Raw genomic sequence first — 25,282 nt, forward strand, 5'->3', positions numbered from 1 at the left:
CCCTTGCAGGTGCAGCCCCCCACCGCGTCAGAGGAGCTGGATGCTGGGGCGAGGGGTGCTGAGGGAGCAGGGCCGCCGTGGGACGCCCCGGGTGCAGATGCGGCAGCTCCATTTCCAAGCCTCATTCCTTAGTTTCTTTTTCCCTGTGAATCAGGGAGCACTTCAAACCCACGGAGAGGAGCGCGGTCTGGCAAACACGCAGGTCTCACTCCTGCCTCGACAAGCACCCAGGGGCGGCGGGCCCCGTTTCCGCCTCCCCAAACTATAAGGAAAACACGAACCCCGCGATCACGGCATCACACCTGGGACCCTTCGCACTTACTCAGCGGCGTCAGGATCCCGCGCTTCGGAGAGTGTGTGGGAGCCTCTCCCGCGGCCCAGCCGCCCCGAGGTCTCCAGCGCGGGGCCCGCTGGACCAGCCCCTCTTCCCCATCCCCGCGCGCTCCGGGGGCGCTCGACCCCCGCGGCCGGGAGGCCGCGCACGCCCGGCACGCCCCGCACGCCCCGCCCCTCCGAGCGCCGCCCCCGCCCAGCCTCCGGCGCCCCGCGGGCGGGAGGGGCCAGCGTCCGGCTCCGCGCCCTGCGCCGGGGCGTCCGGCTCTGCGCGGGCGGGCTGCGTCGGGAGCCGCCGCGGAGTCCGCCTGCGCCTCAGCCGCGCGCTCCCCGCGAGCATGGGCGCCCACCCGCGTCGAGCCGGGGTCGCGGGGCCCCCGCTGCTGCTGCTGCTGCCCCTGCTGGTGCTGCCGCCAGGTACCGGCGCGGGACCGGAGGGACGGGCGGGGGGCGCAGAGAAGGGGCGCCGGCCGCGTCGGGGAGCCCGGGTGCCCCTCCGGCCACCCCTCCACCCCGAGTCGTCTGGGCGCGAGCCGGGAGGGCCGGGGTTCGGGCGTCTGCGCCCTGGTCGTCGGTTCCATTGTCTGCCTCGCGCCTACCCCTTCCTTCTAGGAATAGATAAGGAAACTGAGGCCGGTGCCACCTACGGGAGGGGGCCATCGCGGGAGGCTGGGGGCCGGCGCGTCCTCCGCTCCCGCGCGCTCGCCTCTCCGCGACCCGGGCCGCGCCTCGCGCCTGGTGCCGGGTCTCTGGGAGGAGGCCGCTGGCCAGAGCCGCACGGAGGAGCGCGCCGCGCTGGAGGGCCTGCGGGCGGCGGGGAGGGCAGGCAGATGCCCGGGGCCGGGGGTTCGTCAGGGCTACACCGGGAGTCGGTCAGGGGGGCGCCGTTTCTGTCCCCTTGATGCTGGGGACCCCAGCACTCCGGGTCCCTGCGCTCCTCAGCAGCCCCTGCCTGAGGTCTCTGATGTGTTGGGGAGGGGGCAGAGGGCAAGACCCCATTTCAGGATGCGGGCAAGTTGGGTTAGACTTCCCCAAGGATTCCCCTCCTGCCCTGGCCGCGCTGTCCTCAGACCTCTAAGTGAGAAGGACAGAGGCTGATTCAAGTCGCCTAGGGTGTGGCCTGGGAACAAAGGGGATCCCCCTACCCCTTTCAAGGAGGTAAATTTGACCACGCTGGGAAAAGATTGAGATTGGCCATGGGTCTCACTCCGAGATCATGGGAGCCACACAGACACCCAGCTTCTTGGAGGTTTGGTGGGGAAACCCCTAGGGAGTCCTGGGCGGCTGCAGCCTCTTACAGGCTGGGAGGCAGAAGGGGGAGGGGGTGGGGCGCGCCCTGAAAAGGCACTGGCCATCTGTCCATCCTGGGAGTGGCTGTAGAGGCGGACTGGACTTGCACTGCCCCCGCCCCATGTGAACACTAGAGTGAGGCCCCTGCCCTGTGTGAACACTGGAGGTAGGGTCGTTGGTGAGCCCTTCTCTGTGCTACCGTGAGCCCTTCACTTGCTGCAACCCTGGGGTGGGTGCGGATAAAAAGATGTTTTCTGAGTAAAAGAAGTCAGGTTCAGAGAGATTGAACCCCTTGCCCAAGCTAACACAGCTTCCAAGCAGTCTGGCAGGATTTGCACCAGATCTATCCAAACTCCAGCCCAGGCTTGTGATCATGCTGTCTCCCTGGATGTGTGTGACCTCCTGTGTCTGGAGGGCCTCAGTTTCCCAGTCTGTAACTCGAGGCGCTACAGGGTTCCCGCAGCAGGCGATGAGGGTGCCGGGGTGGGGTGGGGGGGGTCCCTGGTGCAGGGAAACATGGCACGTCCTTCCCTCAGTGGCCGTGGCCTCCGAGGCCGAGCACCGTCTGTTTGAGCGGCTGTTCGAGGATTACAACGAGATCATCCGGCCAGTGGCCAATGTGTCCGACCCAGTCATCATCCAGTTCGAGGTGTCCATGTCCCAGCTGGTGAAGGTGGTGAGTGCGGGAGCCGCGACTGGGGCGTGGGGTGTGGGGCTTGGCAGAGCCTCTCCCAGAACCAGCCAGGTGTTTGTGTTCAGGCGTCCACTCCTGTCTCTCCTTCTAGGACGAAGTCAACCAGATCATGGAGACCAACCTGTGGCTCAAACAAGTGAGTGAGTGGACCTCGGGCACTGCTGCCCCCTGGTGGTGTCTGCAGTCTCTGCTGCGCCACCCAGAAAAGCCCCCAAATAGGGGTCTCTTCCAGGGCTTGGGGTCACCTGCGCTGCTGCATGGGCCTCCCAGAAGTTCGCCCCTCAAGTCACACATGACAGGTTGTCACTTAGAGGGAGACAGCTCCACAGTCACACAGAGACAGACCTGGGCCCGGAGCCGGCCCCTGACTCCAGGCTAGTGTCCGAGCCCACCTCCTTCCCTTCTTGCCAAAAATCGGTCCTTCGGTAAAATCAGATAATGCTCTTTTCTCTGGTAAAACAGAAACAAGGGCTCTGGATTTTCCTCTTTAGGCTGAGGCGAAGGACACAGGCTTCCACAGGCCCCAGGAGGCCTTGTCCAGCTCTGGACAGATAACTCTGGGTTAATGTGGGTTAATGTGGCCATTTGCACGCCCACGCAGGCAGGAGGGTCTGGTGCCCACTGGACACCTGTTCACAGCCTCACCCGTCCTCCCGTCCCCCAGCCTGGGTTCCTGAATGCTCCTTGGGCCCCAGGGGTGTCCTGGCTCCTTCCCCAGAACCTTCAGACACCAACCCCACTTAACCTGGAGTTGGTGGAGGGTTGTGGGTCATCAGCTCCCTGTTCTTGGGCTGGGGCGGTGCAGACGGGTGTGGAGAAGCTCCTGGAGAGCCATTTCAGGATGTGAACAGCAGGCACTTGCGGCATGCAGCTGGCCTGCACTAGCGGCCACCCCCGGCGGTCGGTTTGGGGCCGGACGGAGGCGGCCTGCACACACAGCCGGCATGGGCGCCAGAACGAGCTCAGGGACGTGCCTCGGAGGTGCGGGGGAGGGAGGAGACCGTGCACATTCTTCCGCTGCCCACCCCGCTTGCCCCCCCAGATCTGGAATGACTACAAGCTGAAGTGGAACCCCTCCGACTACGATGGCGCGGAGTTCATGCGCGTCCCCGCGCAGAAAATCTGGAAGCCAGACATCGTGCTCTACAACAAGTAAGCGCGGGGCGGCCATGTGCCTGAGCCTGGGCCCTGCCCGGGACCGTGTCCAGAGGGCTTCGCCGATGGGAGAACTCCACGGGGATTTACTGAGCACCTGCTGTATGCCTGGTGCTGGAGCTACCCACCCTGACCGCAGCCCCTTACTGCACCCCGGGGGTGGGTGCAGGAATCACCCATCACCTCCAGGTGTGCAGCTGCCCACCGGAGAGGCAGCCACGGAGGGGACGCAGCCACTGAGGCCCTTGCTAGGACAGCGTCCTTCCAAAGGTCAGGACCCAGGGGAGCCTCACCCTCCCTCCTGACTCCGGGCCCACGGGTTCTCCACCTGCCCCTCATGGCACCTCCAACACCCGCCTCTTTCCCCAAACCTGATGCTCCCGCAGCGAAGCTCTGTTACTGGGCAAATGTATGGGCTCCTGCGGTGTGTCCTAGTTCGTTCTCTGCGTGTGGAAAGCAGCATTTCTGCTTCTGTGCTTTTTCTCTGAAGTCACCACATTTCAGCCACGAAGCATTTCTCAGAAAAGCACTTGGTACAGAGTTCATCTAATCTTAACAATTCAAAGCATTCTGCATTTAGGTTTTTGTGCCAGATTAGGACAAACTAATATGCTTTAACTACTAGGACTGAAGAAGCTGTATTTTGGCTGAGTCCCATTTTGTGATCTCTGGTGAAGCGAGTTGTCATTGTTGTTTGTTTGTTCTCTTTTCCCAAGGGAATATATCCATAAATTTTTCTTTCATGCAACTTCTATTTGTAAATTTAGTCTGCACGGAACTGGAACACAGGATAAACTCAGCCGGTTTGCAAAGTCTGAGCACCGAGAGAGGGTCCTGGGGCGCTGGCCAGGGTGCGGAGAATTTTTGCTGAGCTGGAATTAAGAAAGTGTGCAGAAATTTTAATCTCATGGTGCGAATGTCAGGGCTGCTTTCTTGCTGGCCATCTCGGGTGAACAGCTGGAGGACGGAGGTCGTGAGTCTAACAAGCCTGGTCACCGTGAGCTGCTTCCCATCAGCAGGTAGCGTCAGGAATTCTCCTGGGATCTGGAACTGAAAATAGGTTCTAGAGGAACCCATACAGCTCTTCTCTCTGGGTTACGGCTGGAGTTTCTCAGAACTGGTCCCTCTGTGGAGAGTTTCTCTTCATTTTGACACACGAGCAATGTCTTCTTCGACAAGTTCAGGCCAGAGTTCCCCTGGGGTTTCCTTGTTTTCTGAAGTTCCTTCTCTAACAGGACCCTCAGCACTCGTGGGCACGAGACACCCCACATTCTCACACGTTCCTAACACACTGTAGCCTTTTTGCGTAAAGCTTAACTGGAGGTAAAACCCTTGCCTGCGACCTTCCTCACATCACAGTCTTAAAAACGCTGAGAAGTGTCTCTGTGGAAATCACACGCCTGTCTAAGCGGGTGAAATCGGGTGATTTCGGGTAGACAGCAGGGGCCACTGCCATGCAGAACAGGACCACAACCTGAACCAGGACCGTCCAGGGCGACCGGGGAGCACAGGCCTTGCAGGAGGCTGTTCCCCCAGCTCAGGCGCCCGGACACTTCCTCCCTTTGTCTGTGAAGTCCTGTTGTTGGGGAGGCGCGTGGGATAAGTCTCGACTTTCCAAGTCCTGGACGTGAGATGTGTTCCGCTGCTTGATTTTTCACTCCAGGAACTCCGTTTGCACGTGCATCGGAAGTCCACCCATGCTCTGGATGCTTCTCTGGGGTTCCCATTTCTGTCAGACGTCGACCTCAGTCCTGTCCGGGTTCACTCCCGCGACCGCACTTTCGACGCCGTCTTGTTGCTTCTAGGCTTTGCTCCAAAGGCGGTTTTTCTTCTCGTGATTCTTTCTTCAGCTGCCAACTCTGGACACACCTGCTGCTGTCCAGCCGGGTTATTTAACTTCTTCCTGTTACACCGCTCCTTCCGCTTCCGGAGCTCCCTTCCCGCTTCTTGCTGGGCGCACCAGACCGTCCATTTCCCCGGCCCCGGGGCCGTCCTTCCAGATGTGCCTTCCCTGCTTGTGATCTGGTCATTCACATTACTCAGTCTCGCACTCCCCTCCCTGTGGCCGTTGTGGAGATAGTGGCTTTGCTGAACTTTGAGGACAGGGTGGGCGGGCGTCTCCTTTCGCCAGCTCGAGAGCGTCTGCGTCGGCAGGCCCCTGGGTCGGAGCGTGGCCCCCGCTGGACACCTGCTTCTCCAACCTATAAACTGTCTTCTCTTCTCCACCTGTTTCTGACCCCATTTAGCTTAGGTCCTACCCTAAGCAGCATTTTTCTGTGTGGGTCTTTGTCCGCTCAGGAGGGAGCTTGGGGAACATCTGAGACTCGAGCCCACACCAGCTCCAATGGCCGCCCCTGCAGACCATCCACGGACCCTGCCCTTCCTTGCTTCTTCCCACAATCGAAGCCACAGGCCCCGTTTCACTGCTCCCCTTGCAAAGGATTCAACAGAGAGCAGGGGCCTCTTTCTGGAGGGGCAGGTGCTTCTTGTAGGTTTCTATGTCTGGGGCCCCGGGACATGAGAACTCCTCTCCCCCGGCCATCACTGCCCCCCAGCTCACCTTAGGGCACGTGGGTGGTTTAGCGACCCCTCACTCGTGCGCCAGGCTCCGGTGGGTCAAGGCCCTGCCGCTAACACTCCACGGGAGCTGCGGTCTGACCGCCAGCGTCCTCTTCACAAAGGCGCTGGACTACAGCAGTGACTAGGGAGGGCTGGCCAGTGACTGTCCTAGACCTGGGGGTGGGGGCGGTGGTCCCAGCTGCGGTCCCTCTGCCCTCATCACCCAAAAGCAGCCCCAACCACGGACAGTAGACCGCGTGGCTGTCTCCCAGTGGACACGTTCACAGAGAAGGGAGTGGGCCTACATGCTGTGATCCGGAGGCCCCTTTCTGTCCCCATGTTTTGTGGCCCTGGGGCGTGGCAAGGAGGTTCTTCGGGGTCTTTTCAGCCCCCCTGAGCAGGCCCCATGGCTTCTTTGGGAGAATCCGAGTCAGGGCCACGTGGACACTGCCCACCCTTCCTGCCTCCCGCCTGTGTGGAGCTGGAGCAAGGGGGGAGCCTGTGAGAACAGGGTGCGCGGCGGGTGACCTGGGGCTGAGCATGAATAGAGCCAGCAGGGCACCTGTGGGGCAGACCGGCTGACCCGAGGACAGGGAGGCAGTGGCCTGTGTCTTCCAGAAGCGATGCCGTCACATGCCTTCATGGAGGCAAGGAAGGTGGGACAGAGACCGACAAGACACATCCCTTCTGTGTCCACATGTTCTCACTAAATAACGGAACACAGCTGTCCCCAGACGTTCAAGTGTGTCCTGTTTGCGGCCCTCAGGGCGGACGGGTGTGGCAGCTTCTCCTTCTAGAGGGTATGGATTCCTCCAGCGCAGAACTCAGAACCCGAGTAGACCAGTAGGGCCCCTGGGCGAGGCCGCAGCTCTGACTCTCAGATGCAGGACTCAAGCCCCTGGGGCTCTGTGCGGACAGGTGGGGAGTGCAGAGGTGAAAGGAGAGAACTGGGGAGGCCGGAGAGCAGGAAGGTAAAGGAATCTGTGCACAGGGTCTGAAAGACAAGGCATCAGAACCCGTGACTGTTCGAGCGGAGCGGGGCTGGACGTGTCAGGAGAGCAGGGTCGCAGGCTGCGTCTGCTGTGAGCCCAGCTGTCAGGGCTCCGGGTGGGAGGAGGGGGCCCCCTGACGTCTCACGACCCCACTGCCTGGCCCTACACACCCACGTGCACTTAGCAGGTGCGCACCAGAGAATGAGTGCGGGGCTGACGGGTCTAAACCAGAATGAGGAGCAGACATGCCCACAGGTGTCCCACCTCAGGGACAACCTTCACCCCATTTCTTTAGAGGGGAAACAATCTCTTTCGGGCCTTTGGAAGCATCTTAGTAAATATCAAGGCAGACTCACAGTTGTGGAGTGAACTAGGGACATGTCCTGGAGTTGGGGGGACACAGGCTTGGGCCGCGGTGTCCCCGTCGGTCAGTGGCCTGGGCGACCTTCTCTGGCGTGCACTCCTGCCGCGTGGTCTCGTAAGCAGTTCCCAGCACCCGCTGCCTGTGGTGTGAGAAGCAGGCCCAGGTGAGTGCGTGGTCGTGACCCTGGACCGCCCTCCTGTCTCCACAGTGCTGTCGGGGACTTCCAGGTGGACGACAAGACCAAAGCTCTCGTCAAGTACACAGGGGAGGTGACTTGGATCCCGCCCGCCATCTTCAAGAGCTCGTGCAGGATCGACGTGACCTACTTCCCGTTTGACTACCAGAACTGCACCATGAAGTTCGGTTCCTGGTCCTACGACAAGGCCAAGATCGACCTGGTCCTCATCGGCTCCTCCATGAACCTCAAGGACTACTGGGAGAGCGGCGAGTGGGCCATCGTGCAAGCCCCCGGCTACAAGCACGACATCAAGTACAACTGCTGTGAGGAGATCTACCCCGACGTCACGTACTCGCTCTACATCCGCCGCCTGCCGCTCTTCTACACCATCAACCTCATCGTGCCCTGCCTGCTCATCTCCTGCCTCACTGTGCTGGTCTTCTACCTGCCATCCGACTGTGGCGAGAAGGTCACGCTCTGCATCTCCGTGCTGCTCTCCCTGACCGTGTTCCTCCTGGTCATCACCGAGACCATACCATCCACCTCGCTGGTCATCCCGCTCATCGGCGAGTACCTGCTGTTCACGATGATCTTCGTCACGCTGTCCATCGTCATCACTGTCTTCGTGCTCAACGTGCACTACCGAACACCCACCACGCACACCATGCCCGCCTGGGTGAAGACCATCTTCCTGCACCTGCTCCCCAAGGTCATGTTCATGACCAGGCCGGCGGGCGGCGAGGGCCCTGGCCAGAATCCAAGGCCGGTCTGCAACGCTGAGCTCTCCAATCTCAACTGCTTCAGCCGCGTGGAGCCCAGAGGTGGCAAGGAAGGCTGTCCCTGCCAGGATGGGACGTGCGGCCAGTGCCACCACCGCAGGATAAAAATCTCGAATTTCAGCGCCAACCTTCCGAGAAGCTCCAGTTCGGAGTCCCTGCACGCCGTGCTGGCCCTTTCGACGCTGTCACCGGAAGTCAGAGAAGCCGTCCAGAGCGTCAGGTACATTGCGGAAAACATGAAAGCACAAAATGACGCCAAAGAGGTAAGAAGCCGTTACTCCCTGGGGCGGATGGGCAGGGTGGGCCTGAGTTTGGCCCGGGGTCAGCGGCTGAGCTCAGACCAGCTTCTCCATGGACCAGGCGGCTGTCCTGGATGGGTGGCGTCACTGCTCCCAGCAGGAGAGCGGCCCCAGAGGTGGGCGGTTGGTGCAGAGAAGAGCTGGAAGCTGGCTTGCGAGCACGTGGCCCCCACGTGGCCCCAGCGCTGAGCTCATATTCACTTCCCTTGCCGACCACGTGCTTGCCCCATTTAGATGTCAGGTGCACACGAGTCTGCATTGCGTGGACACCCGTGTAACCCTGAGCTGAGTAAGGATGTGGGGTGTTCCTGGCGCCCCCTCCCAGGGACCCCCGGCCTCCTGATGTCCGTCAGCTTTACCTTCCCTTGGCCTTCATCTAGATGGATTTCCGTGGCACGCACCCTTCCACAGCTGACCTCTTTCATTCAACAAAATGTCTTGGAGGTTTGCTTCCCATGTCACCTGTGCTGCCAACGCAGCTTGTCCAGTTCGGGGCTGTTGGGAAGGAAGGCACCACGCGTACTCTCATGCACATCTTCTCGTGGACATGCGCACCCGCGGCTCTCACTGAGCTCCGCAGGGAGGTATTTTTAACTTCCTTGGTGGGCACCGCGAGGTCCCCCAGGCATTCGGCCAGGGTCATCCCCCCGCCAGGCGGTGTCTGTGCGTTTCTGTGGCTGCACGCCCCTCCCCCAATGCATGTGAACTAGAGCCTTGTTGCCGTTTTCATGAGCTTTTCCCTGCTGAGAAGCGAGTGGGAATCTTTCCCGTTTGTCTTCTCCTGTGAGGGATCCAGGCGACCTCTCCTGCTGGTTGTTTCTCATTGGCTGAGCTCCTGTCTCTTCCACAGATGTCACACTAGAAGTGATGTGAGCATTAGGGGATGTTTTACACTTAGCGATAGCACGTGTGTGCTGCTCCCCGACCCTGCGTTTACCCCCAGGGTTGTCAGAATCACACACAATGCTTTTGTAAGAAACTCTGCTTTCACGGGAACGGGCTCTGCCTTGCTTTGCTGAGTCACAGGGAGCTGATGAACGGGTCGTTCCAGCCCCGGATGCATGGCGAGCAGTTAACACGGGTGTGGAGCGGCTAGAGCCTCTCGTGTTCCTCTCCGAACGCCTGGGACAGTGGAGGAGACAGGAGGGAGCCCGCAGCCGCCGACTGTCCTGCGCCCCACCCGCCTGCACAGCGGTGAGCTCGCCACAGCCACAGCCACCGCGGGGCCTCCTGCTCACCCGTCGTTGAGCCACAAAGTCAAGCTCCCCTTTAACTTCAGCTGAAGCAGCTGCTGGAGCAGAAGTACCTGATCTGTGACAGCCTGTGGCCCCAACACTGACAACCCAGGCAGGCGCGCTCTACCCTTCCCGCATCTGCCTGACACAGCTTCTGTTAACAGAGACCTCATAAGGACTGAAATCTGAGTACTCGTACTGAAGCCTCTGTCGAGCTATCAAACTAACTCTCGGGGCACCCGGGGGCTCCGTCTGTGAAGCGTCTGCCTTCAGCTCAAGGCAGGATCTCAGGGTCCTGGGATCGAGTCCCGCATCGGCCTCTCTGCTCTGCGGGAAGTCGGCTTCCCCCTCTCTCTCTGCTGTTCCTCTACTTGTGCTCTATCTCTAAAACAGATAAAATCTTCAAAAAAAAGAGAAACGAATTAACTCGATTCCAAAGTTACTAGGCACCATACAAAGTGTTAGAGTGTCACAAGCATCTTTTCTAAAAAAGGACTCTGTTAAAAATTGTTACTAAAAGGGAAATTGCCACTGAAATGCCCAGAAGATAAATTAGCGGCCAGTGGGAGGCCCATGCAAGGGGCAATCATGGCTCAGCTCTGCTCATCCGTTGCCACAGGGGCTATAGACCGGCTGTTGGCTCTCCTGTTTCTCCAGAAATGGCAGTAATCTGGCCCACAGGCCACTGCACAGCAGCCTATGAGCGGGCAGTGGGAGCCGGGATGCCCGCCCTGTGCTGAGGACACAAGAGCTGCCTGGAGGGGCCCTCCCTCCCCTGGGTTGTGATCCACAGTTTTCCAGAGAGGCTCCCACTCCCCGGGTCCGTGGATTGGCCTCACCAGTTCTGGGTGCACTCGGCCCCCTCAGAAGCTCACCACAGGGCTGGGCTTCCAGTCTCAGCGGTGCTGGCCCCCACGGCACAGGAAGGCCTGGTGACCCTGGCAAGGAGGCTCCCTTCTCCGAGCCACTCACGGGGGTCACCGTGTGCTCCCGCTTGTAAGAGGGGCGGTTGTAGTCATCCTCGAGCTTGGGGTCCCTCGGAGGTGCTCTTTGCTGACGGCACAGTTCGCAGCTGGTGGTTGCCTGCTCTCGATCTGGGAGGCGCACCCAGGCCAGGATCCTCTGAGCTGCCAGTCCGCAGACAGCTTGTCTTCTGCCGGCTGGAGACAGACGCACCGTGTGCGTGATGTCATGGCGCAGTGTGGACGGACGCCCCCGCCTTCCAGCGTCTCCCTTCTGATCCGTGCCTTATTCATTCCCGTGTTGTGAGTACTGTCGTGTCAAGGCTCAGTTTCTGCCATCTTATTGTATGTTTTCCACTTATTTTCTTTTTTCCCCGGAGTTCATGCTGTGCGCTGTGAAGTCTGAATCGTGGCTGCTTGGAAAGCTGCGTCTTCTGTTTTCCTTCGTTTCGGGGAAGCTGTGTGTCTGAGAGTCAGATCCGCAGCATCGCCTGGCGTCCGTGTTTCACCCCCAACTGCTCCCTGCTCCCCTCGGCCCTTCTGCTGCCCAGCCGCCCTGGATGTTACCGGGGCTGCTGCTGGGTGGGGGGGACGGAGGGGTGGATGCAGTCGGCTTCCCGCACCAGGCTCTCACCCCAGGTGCATCCTGGGGCGTCCTCCGGCCCTCTCTCCCTGCACCACGTGCCTTCTCCAGGGCTGACAGTGGAAAACTTCAGAGGCCTGGGGGCTTCAAAATGTTAAAACTCTCATTTTCAAGGGAGTTTAGCTGGATCAAAAATTCTCAAGTTGAAGTTCTTTTCCTTAAACACTTAGAAGGTACTACTGGTTCAGTGTCACTGGTGAGCAGTTCTCAGTGAGCCTGACCCCGTTAGTCTGACTGGCGGATTGCGTGCAGAAGCCTCTGGAATCTGTACACCAGGACCGGGGTGTGTGTGCGGGTCTCTCCTAGACCGACATTCTCACCAACTGCTTGCCCCGAACGTCCACCTTCCGTTCTCAGGGGCTCCCAGTTCTCTGTGTCGATTTCTCCCTGTGCCTCTTTCCCTGTGCCTCCAGCCCCCACCTCTCCCCTCCTGCCCTCCGCCCCTCACCCCGCCTCACCGGTTCCTTCCTGCCTGCCCCCCCACCCCTCCTCGCAGGTCCCCTCCTGCTCACTGTCCCATCTCTTGGGTCTTTTCCTTGACTTGTCTGTCTCACTTGTTTCTTCTGGGGCCCTGCTCCCTCTCCTTCACATTTCCAATACTCTGTCATCTCTGCGGATCTCCTGTTTAGTTTGAATCCTTAACCTGTCATGTGAATTTCCTTCCAAATGGCTAAGTCTGCATATTGAGGTCTGAAAACTCACTTTTTATGGGTCAGCCAGCCTTGCAGCTGGTTGGGGCAAGTGCCCACGTGGCCACAGGCCGGATGGAGGGACCACCCTTCAAAGGTGCCTCTTTCCCTCTGCATGACCTCGTCACTTAAGGGACATCTCGACCTCTGGCTTTTCACCTCCACCAGGCTCTCGTCCGCTCCCAAGGAGCCTGCATCTCTGGGCAGGGAGTGGACAGTCTGAAAAGAGGCAGAGCGTTCAGGGAGAAAAGAGCACGGCGCAAAGCTGTCCCCGGCCCACTGTCCTCCGCCTGCCCACCCCAGCGCACCTGGGCCAGCCCCTAACCTACAGGCTCCTCTGGCTTCGGGGACATTCCAGGGCCGGACTGGCGGAACGAGCCAAGAGCTTGTGCCTGTTCCCCGTTCTGTCTGACGCCTCTTTGTTGTCAGTAGTTCCAAAGTTTCCACGAACCACCCCGCGTCATCGTGCCTTCCAGACTTTAACAGACCTAACGCCAGTTTTCACCCCCTTTGTGTGGCCCATGTGTGTTTCTGGGTGAGACCCACGTCCCCTCTTCCTGCACCAGGCTAAGCCCACCAAGACGTTAGAGGAACACGTGTAGTTGGAGAAGGGTCGGGTGTCTGTTCGGCCTGAATCCCAGCAGGTGTTGTCCACAAAGGACTGTGTGCCCTGGAAGGACCACGTGCCCCACCTCATCTCACCCCGTAAGTCATCGCACTCGCCCCCGAGGGGAGCCCTGTCCTTTTTGATTATTTAAATGCAGTGGATTAACAGAGTGTGTTATTAGTTTCAGAGTTCAGTCTCTTTAACACCCAGCACTCGTAGAAAAGAGAGGGGCCCTACAACCAGCAATCACACTACTGGGCATTTACTCCAAAACCACAGATGGAGTGATCCGAAGGGGCACCTGCACCCCAGTGTTTACAGCAGCGACATCCACAGTAGTCAAAGTATGTAAGAGCCCAGATGTCCATGACAGATGAATGCATGAACACAACGGAACTTTCCTCAGCCATCAGAAAGGATGAACACTCACGTGCGCATGGACAGGGATGGAACGGGAAGGGATTATGCCAAGCGAAACAAGTCAGTCAGAAGAGTTACAGAATCTCACTGATATGTGGAATTTAAGGAACAAAACAGATCATACTGGAATAGAGGAAAAAATGAAACAAGATCAAACCAGAGGAGGAGACAAACTGTAAGAGGTTCTTGAACAGGAAACAAACTGAGGGGCGGGGGAGGAGCGGGGGGTGGCGGGAGTCAAGAGGGTGAGTACTGCTCTTACCTGCATGTCACAGACGGAGAAACCAAGGTAAACCGAGGTCACGTAATTGACCCAAATTCTCAGACTCTGGGATTGAAACCAAAGTGTCTCCAAGTCTGTGTTTCCGGCCTCTGCCTTGTGACAGCCTTTGGGGGCGTTCGGCTGGCCGAGGGACCAGAGGAATCCGGGGGTCTGTTCTGTATTTGAGGCGCTTACAAACCACAGCCTGGGTCCCGGGAATGCAAACAGGGCATAACGTCTAATTGTAGCTGAGCCTAATGTCTTCAAGAGCACCCCCCGTGCAGCTCACGATGGGAGCAACAGTTCTCGTGCCCCAGCCCATTTCCGCGCACTTAATTCGGTTACTGAATCACATGCTGCTTCTTGATTACGCGATTATTTCTTCAAAATCCACTGATTCATGGGTTCTCTCTTCCTCAATTCAATTACGGCTTCCTTGCTTGCGGAGCCGTCTAGGACTGTAATTAACATGCGGTTCTCCTTCCTGTTTCAAGCCTGAACCGAAGCTGTGTTATATGCAATTAGTCTTGCTCTTTCTTCCGCCTCTTACTTTATTGTCAGCAATTACGTCTGATTTCCAGCCTGTCCCTGTCCGTGGTGCTCAGGCCTTACGGTGGAAGAGGATCTTTGGTTAGCTGGGCCCGGGGAGGGACCGCGGGGAAGACGCCAGCCTGGCCCTGGTGTGCTGGTTTCATGGGCGGAACAGATGCTGAAAGGAAATTAGTATCTAAAACGGGTTAAGAACAGTACTTGGAAGCAATGGTAAGTGATGGTTGGATTGTGTTAGCTTTTCTAACAAAGTCCAGGAGCCCTCCCACAGGCACAGGTCAAAGAACTGGTTTTACCAACCTTATAAATTAGAAGTCAGTTTAGGAAAAAATAGATTATGGGGCATCTAGTGGCTCTGTCAGTGAAGCGTCTGCCTTTGGCTCAGGTCATGATCCCGGGGTCCTGGGATGGAGCCCCACATTGGGCTCCCTGCTCAGCGCGGAGCCTGCTTCTCCCTCTTCCTCTGCCCCTCCCCTTGCTTATGCTCAGTCTCTCTCTTAAATAAATAAATAAAATCTAAAAAAGAAGAAATAGATTATGTGTACATTAAGAAATTTCTGTGGGTTTTTTTGTTTTGTTTGTTTAAGTGAGCTCTACACCAAACATGGGGCTTGAACTCACAACCCTGAGATCAAGAGTCTCACGCTCTACCGACTGAGCCGGCCGGGTGCCCCAAGAAGTTCCTGATTTAAAACAGACTCCACATGAGTGTTTCATGCCCATTTCTCGCAGGGCGTGGAGAGAGACTTGGGACTGGTGGATGTCTGCAGACGGTGTTAGGAGCACGAGCTTTCTTGTGTTGGGAGGTCAGATGGCTTCAGCCGCTGCAACGTGTTGACTCGATGTTCCCGCTGGATGTGGGTTCCCTCCACGGCCCTTCGGGCTTATTTTTTCTGCTTTCCTGATGTGTGTTTCTCTTTTTCAGATTCAGGATGACTGGAAGTACGTGGCCATGGTCATTGATCGCATCTTCCTGTGGGTTTTCATCTTGGTGTGCATCCTGGGGACGGCGGGGCTGTTCCTGCAGCCTCTGCTGGCGAGGGACGAGGCATGAGGCCAGCTGACCAGCCTGGGCATGGGGCGCGTTTGTTCCTTCTGGTGGGAAACGTCGCTCCCCTAGGATGCGGCCTGTGCCCATCATTGGGAGGCACCCACTTCAGTGCAGGACCTCCAGCCATCACCCCCACCTCCAGACCCTCCTCATCCCAGAAACCACGAGCCCCCCGCCCCCTTCCCCAGCACCCCCATGCCACTGTTTGTAGGATTTTGACTGAGGACCCCATATAAGTGAATTATGCAATACTCGTCTTTTTGTGACTGCCTCCTTTCCCCGAGCGTAATGCCCTCCAGGCCCGTCCGCATGGTGGTGGGTGTCTGAATGTCCTTCCTGGTCGCCGCTGAGCAACACTCTGGTGCATGAGCGGATGTTCTGCGTATCCGTTCATCCGTAGGTGGACGCCAGGGGCTCCCGCATTTTGGCCATTACAGACAACGCTGCTGTGAATGTGGGTACCCAGGGATCTGTTGGGAGACCCTGCTTCCAGTTCTTTGGGGTAGAGGCCCCAAGGTGGAACTATTTTTTTAATTTTTTGAGGAAGCACTGGACGGCTCTCCACAGTGGCCGCACTGTCTCCCACACCCCTGGGGCTCTGGCTGGCCTCATTGCCATCAGGGCTCGCTCCCTGTGCTTTCAACAGCCCCCGTCCTCCTGCATGGGAGCCGGGGTCTCGCTGCCATTTTGATTCACATTTACGTAATGATGAGGCTGAGCATCTCCTCCGAGCTGCTCAGCCCTCTGTGCGGCACCTTTGGGAACGTGTCTGCTCAGGTCCTCTTCCACTTGGGGCAGGGTTGTTTGGGTGTTTCAGTCCTTAAGTTCGAGTTCTCTGTGTATCGTGGTTATTAAGCTCCTATATGGCATGTGATGTGCGATATTTTCTCCCCGTCCGCGGGTTGACTTTTCACTCTGTCGATAACATCTTGTAATGCACAGATTTAAATTTTCATGAATTCCACTTTGTCAGTTTTTTGTCACCTATGCTCTTTTGTGTGATATCCCAGAAGTCACATCAAATCCCGCATTGTAAAGAATTCGTCCTGTTGCCTCCAAGAAGTCTTACATTTAGGCTCTTTCTCATGGTTTCTGTCCTCGAGCTACCAGCGTTGGATCTCGCATTTCAAGGCTTACTTATCCCGTTGTCTTCATTTTGTCAGAAGGGATTCATGCAAGAAAAACGTCAAGAGTATTTATTATAGATAAGTGAACATTTAAACTGGCTTTCTGGTAAAGAAACGTCAAAATAGCGGTGCCTGGGTGGCTCAGTGAGTTGGGGCCTCTGCCTTCAGCTCAGGTTATGATCCCAGGCTCCCCGCATCGGGCTCTCTGCTCAGCAGGGAGCCTGCTTCCTCCTCTCTCTCTCTCTCTCTCTGCCTGATTGTGATCTCTGTGAAATAAATAAATAAAATCTTCAAAAAAATTTTTTTCAAAAAGAAAGAAACATCAAAATACAGCTTTTCTGCAGTGTTAGGCGGTATGCTGTATCACAGACCGTGTGCAAATGGCCGAACTAGGAAGGCGGTCTCCTGCTGGTGGCGGTGGAGGTGTAAGCGAGACCCCGGCATGTCTGTTTAGGTCGGTTCGCGGCAGATTTCCTGAAGCTTCCTTCCCCAGCCCACGGCCTGCTCCAAGTGTCGTGCTCTCAGCAGCAGCCCTACCCCCGCTGGCTTGGACCCTGCGCCCTGCTCCCCCGCCACCTGGTTCCCAAGGTTCTGAGGGTCGTGATTCCACCATGGAGCCTGCGCATGTCCCAGAGCAGCCTGAGTGGCCACTGGGAGAGGTGGCGGCTGTTCCCACGGGCACAGTGGATGGACCTCAGCAATAGCACTTCCCAGCCTTGGCACCAGTGACGTTCTGCGTCACTGCACTGGGAGGACCCCCCCCGGGGTCTGCCCAGTAGATGCCAGTGACACACCCCCAGTCCCTTGCCGGTTAGGACAACCAAAACTGTCTCAAAAAATGAAGTGTCCCCTCGAGCACAAAACTACCCAATTGAGAACCACTGCTTGAGACAGATTACTTAGAAGCGAGTCTCCTGGACCATAGGCCGGAGTCTGGGTGGCCGCTGGTAGGAGACGAGGGTTCACGGAGACCGTTTTGATCTTGCCCTAGTCGTCTGGATGTTTAGGCTATGCAAAACAAAACCGACAGAACTGCAGCCCGCGCTGACTCGTGTTTCAGTAAGTCAAATGAAGATCTCTCTAAACTTTACTCATACAAGTTACAAGCAGCAGGAATGCAGACCAGAGAGGAATTAGGGAGTGAACGTGTTAAGCTAGCTAACGGGCAGTTTAAACTTGGCAAACCCAATGTTCACTTGCTGAGGGATACGGAATGTGTGTCCACAGTGAGACAGGGAAGAGCCCATCTGCTCCCGCCTCCAGGGAGCACCGACGCCTTCAGACGGTTACTCACCGTAAACAAGGCATTTGTTCTCTGAGACCCTGGAGTCGTGCATCAAACCCAGGTTTCTGTCCTACTCTCCCCGGTCGGTGAACCGCGACACGAGAGAGGGAATCTCACTCGTTTACTGGCGACAGCTCATCCGACACGAGAGAGCAGTGAAAGGCTAAGCCCGCACGGCATCTCCCAGCCCTCTCACCTGCAGGGCTCTAGCACTGTTACTGCTGGGACGAGAGAGAAACCGAAACATTCTGGACATGTAACGATGAGCTTCTGCCTGGTTAGAATCCACCTTTCCCTGCGGAAGATGGTTTCTACTACGATTTGGTATTATCCACAGCAGTTTGGTGTTTTTAAGTTTTAAAACTGAGATTCACTTCATTGTAGAGGACTGTTCTAAGGTGAAGGGTCCAGAAATGCTACAATTTATGCAGAAGGTGGTTATTGTGGGAAATGTGGACAAGGGGGTCGAAATTATTAAGGAGACACTCGTGCATGTCCGTGGGAGTTGTCTATTGTATGATTTTACAACGGACGGTAAGCTACGAAAATAGTTAATACTGTAATTGTTCAGTTAAAGCATCTAAGAAATAAAAGTAAGCCTTCAAGGAATTCCCGCTTTTCATTTTTTGAAACGTCGGTTCTAGAAAATCAGCATCACACTTAATCGTCACAGCACCAAGTACCTGGCTCATTTACCACCGCCGCAGGCCACCGTGCCAAAGATGAGATGCGGGTAGAGGACAGGGAGATTTAAAATGTGCGCTTTTTACCAAATGCAGAAGTAGTTCTGAAATCCATCTTCAGACACAGTCAAGCAGCGTGCACCCCTGTGACTGCAGCTGGTTTTACTTGCCAGGACCCAAAGGCCGGGTTTGTGCTAGTGTGGTTCAGATACGGGGTCGCTATTTCTAGATCAGATGTTGAGCCGGTGCCTCACTCATGCAGGTGAAGTGTTCCAGTGGGCAATCTGGTAGGGTAAACCAGTGCTAGCTGCTGTTGGTCTGATCAAACTGGCATCAAATTTCAAGCACAATTTACATTTTCTATGGTGATAGGTACAGAGCTATGTGTGCCTTTCATAACTAAGTTCCTACCAGGGGGAGGCATCACTTGCTTGCCTGTCCGATGTGAACCGGGACTGTTATGTTTGCCCACTTGTGAATAACAGGAACAAAAAGCCCAAGAGATCCAACAACTGAAACCAGAAGAAAAGTCCACAGAAACATCCGGTCCAGCACCTGGGCTATGAATTTCCAGTCTTCAACAACCTGTTGCAGAAGAAGAAAAAACACACATACGTTTAACACATGACTGAAAGTTGCAAAATCAAGATATTACACACTGAGTTAGAGGCCAGACCAGCTTCTGCCGCCCACCCCCACTGTGTGACAGTGAAGGACCCTGTGCTCAGAGCTCGGGATGCGTACAGTCTCCACGAGCTTGCAGGACCACTGCACACGCTATTAAATCACAAGTTGATCTGTAATATATTCAAGTGGCATATTTTGACAGATGTTTAGTAAAGTCAGGATATACTACTTGCATATTTATTATAAGATAAACTAAAAAAACCTCTCTGATTCTTTTTCTATAGTTATTTCTGTTACTTACTCTTGCCCAGCAGTGCTTACTTATTTTAATTTGTGAAGAGAGCCCAGCCTGAGGTTGGGCTGAAGTTAATGAATTTCAAGCCAAGTTAAAAGTTGCTTCAGAGGGACGCCTGGGTGGCTCAGTTGGTTAAGCAGCTGCCTTCGGCTCAGGTCATGATCCCAGCGTCCTGGGATCGAGTCCCACATCGGGCTCCTTGCTCCGCAGGGAGCCTGCTTCTCCCTCTGACTCTGCCTTCCACTCTGTCTGCCTGTGCTTGCTCTCACTCTCTCTCTCTCTTACAAATAAATAAATAAAATCTTTTAAAAAAAAAAAAAAAGTCGCTTCAGAATAATATCTATTGGGCAGTCCCGAATCTTCTTCCCTGCCCCACAAGCTGCATTATTTGGTTTTGGATTCCCTGCGGGCCATTTTAATCCAAGCTCGTGAATTCAGCTCTGCTGGCCTGGACCTCAGTTCATCCCATTTTGCAGCCTAAGCGGGGAGGGAGCTCAGCAGCTCTCAGTGACCTCAGAGGAAGGGCAAGGGGAGACCAGCCCCTGAGCACCAGAAGTTGCCCCTGCCTTCGTGAGGCACGAGGTCCCCTACAGGAGCTCTGCCCCCAGGTGTGGGACAATGTGGACTTCAGGGGGCTATAAACACTCTACTGATTGTCTGAGTCCCCCTGAAAATAAAATCCATTTACTGACTCCAGGGGATGAGTGCTGGTCCTTTCACACAGCCCTTTGCAGATTAAATTCCGTCTCTATTCCAATCATGACTTAACATTTATATGTTTTAAGACTCCATCGATTGCTTCAGACCTCATAAACTCATCATACTAATCATGAAATAGAAACCTTAAAAATCCACAAGCATTACACGTTTTTCGCTTTGATGCTTCTTCCCACACCTGCTAGACATTTTTCCATTTAAAGAAGCTTTAGAAATGAGAATTCATATAATTTTAATGGGGCTGTCCCAAGTAAATTCAATTATAAAAATGCTATATTCCTAGCTTTAAAAATATTATACACGAGTAAGAATGGTGGGATGCCTGAGTGGCTCAGTGGGTTAATCCTCTGCCTTTGGCTCAGGTCATGACCCCAGGGTCGTGGGACTGAGTCCCACATCGGGCTCCTTGCTCAGCAGGGAACCTGCTTCTCCCTCTGCCTCTGCCTGCCTCTCTCCCTGCTTGGGCACTCTCTCTGACAAACAAATAAACAAAATCTTTAAAAAAAGAGTAAGAATGGTGACATTGAAATTTGATGTTTTGAAAGTTCAATCTCATATCACATTAGTAGAATGTATTCATGTTCAATTCTTACTTTAAATATTAACCTTAAGTAAGAAGCCAGTGAGAGTTATTTTCCCTAATAAAGTTTGACATGAATTTTTATTTTTAAAAAAATTAAGCATGTTATTAAGCACTATTACTAAACTTCACATGAACACTTTGGCATATGTGACACCCAAGAATACCTTACTGCTTTTTTTTTTTTTTTTTTAAAGATTTTATTTATTTATTTGACAGAGAGAAATCACATGTAGATGGAGAGGCAGGCAGAGAGAGAGAGAGGGAAGCAGGCTCTCCGCTGAGCAGAGAGCCCGATACGGGACTCGATCCCAGGACCCTGAGATCATGACCTGAGCCGAAGGCAGCGGCTTAACCCACTGAGCCACCCAGGCGCCCCAACCTTACTGCTTTTAATTTCATTGATATTCTCTTGTAAATGAACAACAAAAGGATATATTCTAGAAGAAACATCTTGGCTATATTTATAAAGCCTCCATTAGGCTCATTGGTTAAAAAATGAAACAAATTCTGATCAATGATCGTGCCGAGCTGTGCCGACAGATCAGCACAGAATTCAGACACAAAGTTATGGAAGACAGAATTAAAATAATCATGGCAGAATTGTTACTCTTGATAATTATGGAGTGGCCAGGGGGACGGAGAAGCAAGGGGGCAGAGGTGGCCTGATGCTGATATTTTGATGAAGCCAGTTCCAGTAAAGACCTTCTAAGGACAGTGCCCCAACATTTGTGGCCCTCGACATCGGGGTCCCCTCGAGGTCCTGCCATTTACTGCCCCGCACTCAGAACAGAAGCAGCCATGTATCGCAAACACCACACGGCACGGACCTCACGGACGTCGTTCTCCTTCGTGACGTGTCTGGTGATGTAGCGGATGGAATCCAGCGCGGCCTCCAGTGGGTTTTGAGAAGACTCTGGTCTCCCAGCGCCCTCGGTCCCCTCTTTCGGAGCAAAGTACCGGTCCACATGGCTTCTCATGCAGAGCAGTTTGGGAAGCTTATGCAGAAAGACCCTGCGGACCCAGGGCGCCATGGCGTCGTGTGTTGAGGAGGAACGGTGGTGGATGTTGATGGCGAAGACGGTGACCATGATGGACAGCGTCACAAAAATCATGGTGAACACCAGGTACTCTCCGATCAGAGGGATCACTTTGGAAGACGAGGGGATGATCTCTTCGATAACCAGCAGGAAGACCGTCAAAGAGACCAGTACAGACGTGCAGAGACAGATCTTCTCCCCTTCGTGGGAAGGGAGATAGAAGACGAGCACGGTTAGGAAGGAGAGACCGATACAGGGGATGATAAGGAACAAGGTGTAGAAGAGAGGCAGGCGCTTGATTACGAAGGAGTACGTGACGTGTGGGTACCAGCAGGAGCTGATCGTCCTGTTCCCTTTGCTCCCCGTGGCGCTGACAATCTCCCATTCTCCGTTGTCGAAGAAGTCTCTCTTGTCTACATCTTGGTCCTCCAAAATGATATCAACCTGTGATCCGTCATAAGTCCAAGAACCAAACTTCATGGAACAGTTTTGGAGATCAAATGGGAAAAACGTGACATCGATGGTACAGGAACTCTTGTAGTTTGCGGGTGGTGTCCAGGTCACCGTGCCGTCATGCCTGACGACAGCTTTTGTGCTGGCCCCCTCGAAACGCCCGTCTGCGCTGAAACACACACACGTACAGGACAGTGAGAGATGAGACAGCCCAAACCCGCACTTCACGAGCCTTCTGTGAAAGAAAGCCTGTGCCAAAACACGAGACACTTTGTAGATGAGTGGGCCAGAGACACGGGGACTCTGTTCTAAGTCCATCTTCCTCAAACACGGGACCCTCCGGGAGCCAAACTCCTTCCACATCCTCTCCAAGACTGGTGAGCCAGCTCGACTTCCCAACATCCTGATTCTTGAGAGGCTGAAAGATCTCACCTGACCTGTGAACTACAACTGGGCTATTTAAACAATCAGAGAGCAGCCAGAGCCCAACTCCATGTGCCTAGACTCCCCCACAGTGCTCTTCCCTCTGTCACAAACACTGGACGCCAGCCTGTGGGCCTCTCGAGCTCTGCCACCCCAGGAACTCACATCCTGGAGAAGTCAACTGACATAAGCTTTCTTTGAAATACTAGTTTCTTGTATCTTAAAACTCATGTGACTTTTGTTAGACTCATGCCTATGCAAACGTGTTTTCAGCTGCCTGGAGTACAGGACACTCCAGGGAGCTGTGTCCTGAGAAGGTACACCTTGTTCCCTCTTCACCTGCGGAGAAGCGAGCAAGGAAAGGGTGTCTAAAGACTGGTATTTTTGCATAGTGCTTGCTCTGACTTCGTGCCAAACGCCTTCTTGCAAATACCACAAAGTGTTTTAGGAGAAGCACAAATTTCCAGATTTGCCATGGGTGGTCCTAGAAAACCTGAAACTCGATCCCAGAATTATCCTTTCCCCCAGTGAGAACCATCCTGAAGACACAGTGAGGTAGGATGCCCGTGGAGATGGGTGGACTCAACGCCCCTCATCAAGGGATAATTCCAATGCAGTATTTAAGAAAATTAGAAGCAAAATTTATTTGAACATAAAGTAGAACTTCAACTATTTTTTTGAAAAAATAACCCCAAAATCTGGAAGGTGATCTGGCAGAATCGTAGTCTATTGAATCAGAGGGTAAGTCTGACGTCAGGCTGCCTCGTGGGAAGCCCACTCGGACACAGGCAAACTGTGGGGTCGTGGCCGAGGTTGTAATGCCGGTCCCCGTTTGTCCGTCAACAATGCCACCCGAATGACAGTCGGGATCGATAAAGCACAGCGGCTCAGAGCACGCAGCCAGACACGGAGTGAGTCCACTGTACGTGTCAGCTACTGTGCACGTTGCCTCCAAGTGCAGGGATGATGGGGTTATTATAGGTAAACCCCCCACTTCCTTACACCTCCCTGGACTTCCCAGAAGCTCTACAAGTCTTAAAAACCAAAGAACACGTTCACGATCAGGAAACAATATACCAAGAAAAGGAGAGGACCCACAGAGCCTACGTGCAGGTTCACAAAAACATAGGATCAAGTCATTTGATCTTAGAGCTAAACAATGTTCCAAGAGAAGAAAAGTTACTAGTGCCTCATAAAAATACAAGTGTTTCCTTTTAAAAACACAAAGTGGTATTTAGAATATAACTTACTTATCAAACAAAACAATGTCTGGAGTCCAGAGAGAGTCTGAAGGGACCCGTATAACTTTTATTCCTCCGTACTCCTCAGGATGCCATCTTAATTTCACGTCCGTCCACTCCTTCAGAACAAAGACAATGGCCTCAATTGCCAATTCCAATGACATCGACGGTCAAGAGTAGTAAAAGCTACACTTTTTACCAAATCTAGAAGTTCTAGACACAGAAAGCGTCTCTGCTCGCCACAGAGAACACTCAGCTCCACATCTTACTTGAGAGCATGGGAGCACAGCCCCTGGTCCTCATGCAACACAGGTGAGGCCCGTGCTCTGCTCGGCACCTCCTCCCCCGCCAGTGACCATGCTTAGGGCTGCAGCCATGGGCATGTAAGAACCAGGTTTAGGCAGACTTTCTCTTTTCTAGCTCTATTGTCATTGGTTGGACTGGTCCCCCTGGATTTATTATACACTCCACAGATATAAAAACCTGTCCAACCTCCACAAAGTGACATTCTGGGATCATGTTAAGACTTGCACCCCCCAAAAAGGAGGCATGCCTTTTAGGAATTAGGGCCAGGGAACTGGTAGTCCATGTTATAATTAGGGATAATAAAGAAAGGCTGAAGGGAAGCACACAGCAGCAGCTGAGGACGTAAGTCTGATGGCCCAGAAGACAAAGAAGTCCTTTCTACAAAGGGCTCTGTCTATAAGAGTAACTCATCCCCCATTCCCATCTCACTCCAAGTAAATACCATCATCCCGACACCAGCCCAGGTGCCTACTAAACGCCTCCCACTGCTTCTCTGACCTCTTCTATACACGCCTCCTTCCCCATGGCTCACTCATCCCTACCCATACTGGCTGGCTTGCTTCTCCTGAAACACCCCAGGCACACTCCAGCCACAGGGCCTTTGCACATGCTTGTTCCGCTCTGCCTGGGTCAGTTCTCCCCCAGATACTCATACGGCTTCTTTTTCTTCCTCCAGGTCTTGCTCAAACACTACATTCTTCTCAATGGTTTCCCCACCCATCCTATTTAAAAGTACATCCCCAAAGATCCCCTTGCCCCCTGTGAACCTTGTCAGCATTCGAGGCACAATACAGCTTCCTTGTTTCTTTCCTCCAACCAAAAGGAAGCTTCCTGATGGCCAGGACTTCTGTCTGTGTTGTTCACTGCTGTTTCCCTGGTGCCCACAACGGTGCCTGGCAGACAGCAACCGCTCCATGAGAACCCCATCGACCCCCACCCTCCTGCATCCTGCCCCGCCCCCAGAAACCCCCTGCTCGTGTTCCTCGGTGCTGTCAATCCTCTAATCACAGCACCCGGGACCACTCAGGTGACCTTTTGCATTTCATACACACCTGTTTCAACCAGACATTTGTTGTCATTAACTGGTTTTTCTCATCCTAGAAAACAAAAATGTAAACAAGGCTGATTATTTCAAGTACAGAAACAATAATTCTAGAAATAAGAACTTTTATAGTTTTATACAAACACTCCTGTCCGTACAGTCCCTACATCCTGCTCATGGATGCCATTCTCTGGAAGGGCAGGGTCCTTTTTCAGCCTAACTGCATGTCATTCCCCTCAGGGTGCTCTGTACGTCAGGTACACCGCCATGGCACACCACCGGCATCTCCAACTGAACACACGGGCTCAAGTACGCTGTGACCTCAAAGCTGAGACACAGTCCAAGGAACAGGCACAGCATGACTTTACGTCCTTAGCGCTAAGAAAGGAAGAAGCTGACTGT

General features: G+C 54.5%; 2 protein-coding genes across 2 annotated transcripts; one reads left to right on the forward strand and one right to left on the reverse strand.

The window, feature by feature from the left end:
• Positions 1-601: 601 nt before the first annotated feature.
• CHRNA3 (cholinergic receptor nicotinic alpha 3 subunit) lies at positions 602-16,025 on the forward strand. The gene is made up of 6 exons (XM_059371364.1): positions 602-750; positions 2,160-2,299; positions 2,409-2,453; positions 3,360-3,469; positions 7,596-8,607; positions 14,936-16,025. The coding sequence occupies exons 1-6, from the start codon at positions 672-674 to the stop codon at positions 15,062-15,064; spliced, it is 1,515 nt and encodes a 504-aa protein (XP_059227347.1). The 5' UTR covers positions 602-671; the 3' UTR covers positions 15,065-16,025.
• A 1,181-nt stretch (positions 16,026-17,206) lies between these two features.
• On the reverse strand, positions 17,207-24,929 carry CHRNA5 (cholinergic receptor nicotinic alpha 5 subunit). Its single transcript, XM_059371365.1, has 4 exons — positions 24,891-24,929; positions 23,542-23,651; positions 21,206-22,037; positions 17,207-18,741 (listed from the first exon to the last, which is right to left on the reverse strand). The coding sequence occupies exons 1-4, from the start codon at positions 24,915-24,917 to the stop codon at positions 18,580-18,582; spliced, it is 1,131 nt and encodes a 376-aa protein (XP_059227348.1). The 5' UTR covers positions 24,918-24,929; the 3' UTR covers positions 17,207-18,579.
• Positions 24,930-25,282: the final 353 nt, after the last annotated feature.

This window comes from Mustela nigripes, chromosome 13 (assembly GCF_022355385.1).
Source record: "Mustela nigripes isolate SB6536 chromosome 13, MUSNIG.SB6536, whole genome shotgun sequence".
In the NCBI taxonomy this organism is placed as follows: domain Eukaryota; kingdom Metazoa; phylum Chordata; class Mammalia; order Carnivora; family Mustelidae; genus Mustela; species Mustela nigripes.

Bases quoted from the DNA above. Each gene is read 5' to 3' on its own strand.
- CHRNA3 (XM_059371364.1), top strand. From the start codon at position 672: ATGGGCGCCCACCCGCGTCGAGCCGGGGTCGCGGGGCCCCCGCTGCTG. The intron at 751-2,159 runs GTACCGGCGCGG...TCCTTCCCTCAG, and splicing joins CCTGCTGGTGCTGCCGCCAG to TGGCCGTGGCCTCCGAGGCC. The intron at 2,454-3,359 runs GTGAGTGAGTGG...TTGCCCCCCCAG, and splicing joins CCAACCTGTGGCTCAAACAA to ATCTGGAATGACTACAAGCT.
- CHRNA5 (XM_059371365.1), bottom strand. From the start codon at position 24,917: ATGACAACAAATGTCTGGTTGAAACAG. The intron at 22,038-23,541 runs GTAAGTTATATT...TGTGTGTTTCAG, and splicing joins GACATTGTTTTGTTTGATAA to CGCAGACGGGCGTTTCGAGG. The intron at 18,742-21,205 runs GTCCGTGCCGTG...CTTCTGCAACAG, and splicing joins AGGAGAACGACGTCCGTGAG to GTTGTTGAAGACTGGAAATT.